Genomic DNA, 7,819 nt, shown 5'->3' with positions numbered 1-7,819 from the left:
CGGAGGGTCAGTGCCGAGGGAGCGCCGCACTGTCGGAGGGTCAGTGCTGAGGAAAGGTCAATCGAATCTGAGGTGACGAGTGAATGTCAGACTCCAGTCACCGAATCGTGAGTTGGACCAACTACCTGATAGACAGCCATCTGAGTACAGAGAGAGATAGAGAAAGAAGAAATAGCCTTTGTGCTGAAAAGGATGAAGTGAAGAGAAGCTCCCACCTTGGTGAACGCATCTGTATTTTTGTAAGAACTGTGATGAGTTTTGTCAAGTAATTTCTGTTTCTGTTTCAGATTTTCAGCATGTGTAGTTCTTTGTTTTATATTAGATTGATCAATCCACTGGGCACAGCTGGTATTCACTGTTGGCTTTATTTTGTGTAGTTTGCTAATTCTGCCATTTTCCTCCTTCGCGTTAGAGGTTGTGAAATGTTCAAGTTAATATTTAGATTGAATTTGCCAGAAGCATAAATGATGTGGACAGGACACTATCAGAATAATGTCAGTATTTGCAAATACCAAATTAGCAACTGGAGGATTTTGGATTTGTGGGCTCCAGATATATGAGACAGGCAGTTAACTCATCATAAGTTGTATTCAGATTGTTTATTTAAATTTATTCAGACATAGCAGTTAGGATCTGATCCATTAATAGACAGCAAAGGTATATCATCAGTGATTATTAGTTGTGGCTCACTGAGACCAGACCAGGAATGGACAGTTGGTGCACAGTCTGTTGCTCCCAGTGACTTGTGAAGGCAGCCTCATGCTCTCTTTAGCTGAAGTTGGAGAACTCTCCTTGGGTCTTCCTCCACCTTCCCAGCTCCATCTTCCACCTGAAGAAGCTGGCTGCTGAGCGAGCTCTGTCCCTGTCTCCGAGAGGTTGGTAATAAACTTTCTTTCCAGGGGCTGTGAGTTGACCGTGTGACAATCACCCTCCACCCGACAAATGCAGGAGAGCAGTCAGGATGGTCAGCTCCCTCTCCGTCCATCTCCTGCTCCAGGTCAGACTTTATGTCCATTTCAAACATTCCATCAATAATGGGGATGTTGAGGGTGACAATTAACTCCCTATCATCAATCAGGAATGTAGGGACTTTGGTCCAGGGGAGTTCGACCATTGTGACTTTTCACTTTATCTCGTCTTGGGCCCTGGATGTTTAAAATTGGTTATGAATTCCCAGAGGGAGAGATATCAGGTAATTTCATAAGAATTAAATACCATTCATAAAGCACTAGCTCATTAAGGATCCGAACTTCTTACATGGCTTAGCAAATTTGGAGAATGAACTGAAGTGGATTTAGGTCAAGATTGACTAAGTCATAGAATCAGATGTGTGGATGTAGGCCATTCAGCCTGCACCAACCCTCCAAAAAGCATCCCACCCAGACTCACCCCCACCATATCCCCCCAAACCCTGCATTTCCCATGGCTATTCCACCTAGCCTGCACACAAGGGGCAATTTGGCATGTCCAATCCACCTAACCTGCACAACTTTGGGAGAAAAGTGGAGCACCCGGAAGAAACCCACACAGACACAGGGAGAATTTGCAAACTCCACACAGACAGTTGCCCGAGGGTGGAATTGAACCCAGGTCCCTGGCACTGTCAGGCATCAATGCTAGCCACTGTGCCGCCCTAACATGGAGAAGTGTGGAACTTTCCAGAAAAGCAAGGGATCTCACTTAGTAAAACTATCAGGGAGGTGGAGGTGCAGAGACAGCCTGGGGTGTCTGTGTGAGACTGATGGGCACGGCTGGCCTGAGGGGTAGTGCCTGAACTGAACTCACTGAGCAGACAGAGTGCTTCAGTGCCACATTCCACACATTCATATTCCACCCCCTCAAGGCCAACACCCCACAAGCTGCCAGTGCAGCAAGTCCCAAAAGGACCAGCATGATTCATAGAGTCACAGACACCAAGAGGCCACTCAGCCAACCATTACTTTCCTGGAAACGTGATCCTCAACCCACGGGGCAATGAACGGAGGAGGTGTAGGTGAACCTGTACATTGTGTGGGTTACAATGAAGAAAAGTGTGTTATTTTGTTTTTCTGATTATATGATGGGCCAGAAGTAATGTAGATTCACTCTGATGACATTACTTGGTGTCCTATGGCTATGGAAGAGATCTGGACAGGGAATTGTTCCAGTGGAGGTGCTAAGGTGAAATGTATCAGAACTTTCTAAGCTTTTTTTGAGAGGGTTTGAGAGAGCACTTTGTGAAGGATCATCTTCACTGGCTGGTGACTTGAGGTAGACACAAGAGGTAATGTAATGCTTTGTTACACAGTTACTGCATTGAGGTAGTGAGAGGAAACTCCTGGTAAAGAGATGGAGAGTTTGGGGACAGAGAGGGAAGGGGATTAGAGAGTAAATGATCTGATGTAGCATTAACACCACCTCGAGGATGTTGGGCTAAATGGCTCCTGTGTTGTATATGCTCTTGTTCCATATTTTGTGAAAGTGTGCATGTAAATTGAAGTTTAAAAACCAGATTTGGGTTTGCAGAGAACAGTTTTGTTGTTAGACCTAAGGTGCTGTCATTAATCTTTGTTTTTTTCCAATCCTTCAAACAGGGTGATGTACGTTTCCACTGCCATGAATTCCTCCACAAGGACAGGCCATTCTATCCCATAACCTTCGCAACACAAGCCAGTTTTATCCAGGTGCCAGGAATACCGATGCTGAACCAGCTATCTGTCAACTTCAGTTTCCGATCTTTAGACACAAGTGGCTTGCTTCTTTTCAGCAACTTTTCTGAGGGTCTTGGCTGGCTGGAGATGGGTTTAAGTGAAGGACAAATCAACATCTCATTCCAACAAACTGGCAAGAAAAGACTGGAGTTTGCTGCAGGTAGAGCATTTGGAAAAATCCCCCATGTTTTCTGAAATAAGATCCAAAAGTGTTGGAGAAACTCAGCAGGTCCAGCAGCATCTGTGCAGAGAGAAACAGAGTTAATGTTTCCTGTCCAATGAGACTCTTCTTCAGAACTATCGTCTTTTTCTTTTCTGTCTCAATCTCCCAGCCACTGGGCCTCGATGCTGCCCTCGTGGTGGAGTCTGGTTGTGGCGCTGGAACAATTGTGAGGAATTCTTTAAACTGCCCCCTGATGCTGTTTAGCTGGAAGCTGTGAGTCTGTGATGCAAGTGCTTTCTCTGTGTGTCCCTCTGACACTTTGCTGAAATAAGTGCGTGAATAATGGGCCATGGGTCGCGGTCCTGAGTTACACATAGTCAATGGTCGGGGAAGAGGAATGATAATGGGATGTGTTTACAGAACAATGAGCTGGTTGTTTATTTTGAATTTTGACTGAAATGATGTTGTGTGGAATGTTGTTGTTGATGAATTATATGGAGTTATTTAGTTACTCAGCTCTCTCTTTGGTGGACTAGGTTCAAACTTGACTGATGGACACTGGCATTCAGTTCAGCTGCTAGCCCGAATGGACTCTGTTGTGATTGTTATTGATGAGAGGGAGGATTCACCAGTACGAATCAATCACGCTTTACGGGTGCAGACTGGTGATCAGTACTACTTTGGAGGTGGGTGGTTCATTTTCTTTTATCAATTTCTTTTACTGATGTTTTCTTTGAGAAAGTAACATTTGTGCCATGCAGGTACCAGGTAACAACCAACAGGAGAGAATTTAACCTTTATCCTTTGATATTCAATGGCATTACCATCACTGAATCCCCTACCATCAACCTCCAGAGACTCAACTGGACCAGCCAATTATTACAGCAGTGAGTAACTTTCCTCCTTACTCCCCAAAGCCTGTCTACCATCTACAAGGCACAAGTCAGGAGTGTGATGGAAAACTCCCCAGCTACCTGGATGGGTGCAGCTCCCACAAGAACCTTGATACCATCCAGGACAAAGCAGTCCATCTGATTAGCACCACATGCACAAGCTCTGACTTTGCTCAGAAATCTGTTGTGTGGGACTGTGTCAAAGGCCCTTTTGGAAATCCACGTACACTGTATCCACAGTATTACCCCTCATTAACCCCCTCTGTTACTTCACCAGCAAAAAAAGTAAGGTTAGTTACACACTTTGTTCCATTAAGAAAAGCCAGTTTGGATTTTTTAAATTAACCCACATTTGTCCAGAAGTATTAATTTTGTGTTGAATTATCATTTCTAGAAGTTTCCTCAGTATTGTGCTTAAACTGCCTGCCTGTAGTTGCAGCCCTTATTTTTAGACCTTTTTCTAAATAAGGGTGTAACATTTTAAGTACCCAGTCTCCTGACACTGCCCCTCAGCTTAAGGAAGACTGAAAGATTATAACCAATGCCTTGGTAATTTCCATTCTCACTTCCCTAAGTATCCTTGGAGATCTGTCATCCAGTCCTATTGGTAATTGACTACGTTTAAGTTCAGTACTCTCATTGTTGAAATATTGAAATCGAAATTGAAATTTTAAAAACATTTTTAAAAATTGAAATATTATTCTTGGAATCAAAATGCTTTGTTCTCCAGAGAATGCGTCACTGTAATTATTAATTAACTCTGTTTCGTTATATCGAACAAGATTGAAAATAAGATAATTGTAAATGCTGTATTTACTCTGTCCTACCTTTTCATAATTTTAAATATTCTATCAAATTACTTCACGGTTTCCTCTTGTAACAAAAATAGTCCCAGTTTTCCAAGTCTTCATTTCTTTCCGGTCAGACTCCACCCAGCTCCCTCTCTAAAATCTCAAAATCGTTTTGATAGTCTGGATTGCAAAACTGCATCCAGTCACTAATTCGCTAAGGTTTACACACGACTTATCCATTTGATTTTCATGTTTTGGCTCCTACTGTGCCATTGACCTTTACTGCAAATAATTTTTTCAGGAAATTAAGTATTTAAAATATTTCTCACCTTTTTTTAATCAATTTGCAATTAGTAATTCCAGTCCCCGCTTCTTGTATACACTCAAAATGAAGTCTTTGTTAAATATTTCCACCATTTGCTCATTTATTCTCCTCAATATTCTCAGCCCACAGTTAACATTTTAAAGTCTCTCATTTGACTCATCCATCTAATATTTCATTTTTCATTTTCATTTGTAAAAGATGCTCACATTCTTCTTCCTTACTTTCATTTTTCTTCTTCATAAATTCATTTAGTTTTTGTTATTCTTGTTTTGGCTTCATAATGTTCTGTCTTTATTTCAATTTGTTTCTAACCTCATTTTTTATCCATGGTATTAGTGCGTCTTAACATAGCTGTCTCTTTCAGCCATATGTGTTATGCTTTTCAAACGAGACTTCTGTTGAAAATTGAGTTCTTTCTCTGTCTCTATCACATTAACACACACCCTCACTTTCTGCTCTAATCATCGTAGGCTGCCCCACAAGTGTAAAGAACTTGGGATGTTTTTCAAATGTGAGTATGTTCCATGGCTGCATGCAACACATTCATGTGGACAATTATCTTGTGGATCTGGAGCTAGTAAAAAGACGCCAACTAGGAAGATATGCAGAGATGCTGTTTAACACGTGTGGAGTTGCAGACAGGTGGGTGAAACAAATGAATCAAAATAAATCAAAACTGGGAAACAACTGACAAGGTGAGTGACCCTTACCCTGAATAAACACTGATTCTGTACAGTTACACAGTGAGTGACCCTTACCCTGAATAAACACTGACTCTGTACAGTTACACAGTGAGTGTCCCTTACCCTGAATAAACACTGACTCTGTACAGTTACACAGTGTGTGACCCTTACCCTGCTGAATAAACACTGACTCTGTACAGTTACACAGTGAGTGACCTTTACCCTGAATAAACACTGATTCTGTACAGTTACACAGTGAGTGACCCTCATCCTGCTGAATAAACACTGACTCTGTACAGTTACACAGTGAGTGTCCCTTACCCTGAATAAACACTGACTCTGTACAGTTACACAGAGAGTGACCCTTGCCCTGAATAAACACTGACTCTGTACAGTTACACAGAGAGTGACCTTTACCCTGAATAAACACTGACTCTGTACAGTTACACAGAGAGTGACCTTTACCCTGAATAAACACTGACTCTGTAGTCAGACAACTTTTTATAACCAAAATCCTTCTCAGCACAGAATTAGTTGTTGGAATTATTTACTGTTTCATTCTAGCAGTGTTTTGTTTTCATAATTGACAGATGTACCCCAAATTTGTGTGAACATGAAGGAATTTGTCTGCAGACTTCAGATAATTTTGTATGTGATTGCGAGAGAACAGGATACACAGGCCCAACCTGCCATAACTGTGAGTAGTGTTCTGTTAGCGGCTGTGTGATGGGAGCAGTAGTTTGATGGGGACAGTACTGAGGCAATTAGGTGATGGAACTAAATGTAATATCTCTAAGTTTGCAAACAAAACTGCTTGGGCGGGTGAGCTGTAAGGAGGTGGCAAAGATGCTTCAGTGTGATTTGGGGAAGTTGAGTGAGTTGGTAGATGCATGGCAGATGAAGTATAATGTGGATAAATGTGAGCTTATCCACTTTGGAAACAGAAACAGAAAGGCAGATGATTATTTGAATGGCAATAGGTTGGAAAGTTTTGGGATGGTGCTGTGGGGGTGTACGTTGAGACCTGGGTGTCCTTGAACACCAGTTTCTGAGGGTAAGCATGCAGGTGCAGCACATGGTGAAAAGGGAAATGGTATGACGGCCTTCTTAGTGAGAGGTTTGAGAAAAGGAGCAGGGGTGTCCTACTGCAGAGGTGCAGGGCCTTGGTGAGACCATACCAAAAGTATCAAGTGCAGGGTTGGTCGTCTTATCTGAGGAAGAATGTTCTGGTGAAGGAGGGTGTGCATTGAAAGTTTACCAGACTGATTCTGGGATGCGTGAAGAGAGATTGGATTGGTTAGGACTATATTCACTAGACTTTAGGAGAATGAGGGAAGATCAAATGGAAATATATCAAATTTTAATTCTAAGGATTAGACAGGGTAAATGCAGGAATGATGTTCCCAATGACTAGAGAGCCCAGAAGTAGGAGTCATAGTTTAAGAATGTGGGGTAGGCCATATAGGGCTGGGATGAGGAGAAATGTCTTCCCCAGAGAGTGATGAATTCCACAGGCTCACTAACACAGGACACAGGTGAAGCCAGAACATTGACTGCTTTCAAAAAGGAATTAGATATAGTTCTTGGGGCTAAAGGGATTAAAGGGTATGGAAGAGAGTGGGACCAGGGAACGAGCTGGATGATCAACCACGATCCTATTGAATGGTGGAGCAGGCTTGGAGGGCTGAATGGCCTACTCCTGCTCCTATTTTCTATGTTTCTCACCATTAAAAATGTAAAAAATTAGATACACAGTGAGTGAGCCATATACTGAATAAAGAGAGATTCTGCACAGTTACTTACAGAAGAGCACGTACAGTAGCGATGGCAGGATGGTATTGCTGATGCAGCTGTGTTGAAACCTGGAGTAAATCAATGACTATGATTGTGTTTCTCTCCTAATCACACCATTCCATCTTCCCAACCATTCTTCCTCCCTCTGTCTTCATCACCCTCCCACACCCTTCTTGCAATTCTGTGCTAGCCCTCTATCCTGAGTCATGTGAAGGGTACAGAAAACTGGGCGTGCGAACATCTGGGAACTACACTATTGACCCTGATGGGAGTGGTCCTTCCAGACCCTTCACTGTTCACTGCAGAATGACAGGTATTTCTCATGTTTCACCTGGACCAGCACAGGCACCATACTGCTCCAGCAACCTCCTGCTTCATGCCTTCATTGGTCCCTGCTGCACCGTTACCCCAGTGTGGGGTATCACTGGTCCCTGCTGCACCGTTACCCCAGTGTGGGGTATCACTGGTCCCCGCTGCACC

General features: G+C 42.8%; 1 protein-coding gene across 1 annotated transcript in view; it reads left to right on the top strand.

The window, feature by feature from the left end:
• Positions 1 to 7,819, top strand: part of cntnap1 (contactin associated protein 1) — a 25,439-nt gene that overhangs the window by 10,784 nt on the left and 6,836 nt on the right. Inside the window, exons 7-11 of the mRNA XM_048614436.1 lie at positions 2,574 to 2,850; positions 3,390 to 3,539; positions 5,333 to 5,504; positions 6,136 to 6,242; positions 7,530 to 7,652. Coding sequence (XP_048470393.1) covers positions 2,574 to 2,850; positions 3,390 to 3,539; positions 5,333 to 5,504; positions 6,136 to 6,242; positions 7,530 to 7,652 — 829 coding nt within the window. The remainder of the gene's footprint in view (positions 1 to 2,573; positions 2,851 to 3,389; positions 3,540 to 5,332; positions 5,505 to 6,135; positions 6,243 to 7,529; positions 7,653 to 7,819) is intronic.

The sequence above is a fragment of the Rhincodon typus genome, chromosome 30 (assembly GCF_021869965.1).
Source record: "Rhincodon typus isolate 14 chromosome 30, sRhiTyp1.1, whole genome shotgun sequence".
In the NCBI taxonomy this organism is placed as follows: domain Eukaryota; kingdom Metazoa; phylum Chordata; class Chondrichthyes; order Orectolobiformes; family Rhincodontidae; genus Rhincodon; species Rhincodon typus.
This window is presented reverse-complemented; position numbering and strand designations above follow the sequence as displayed.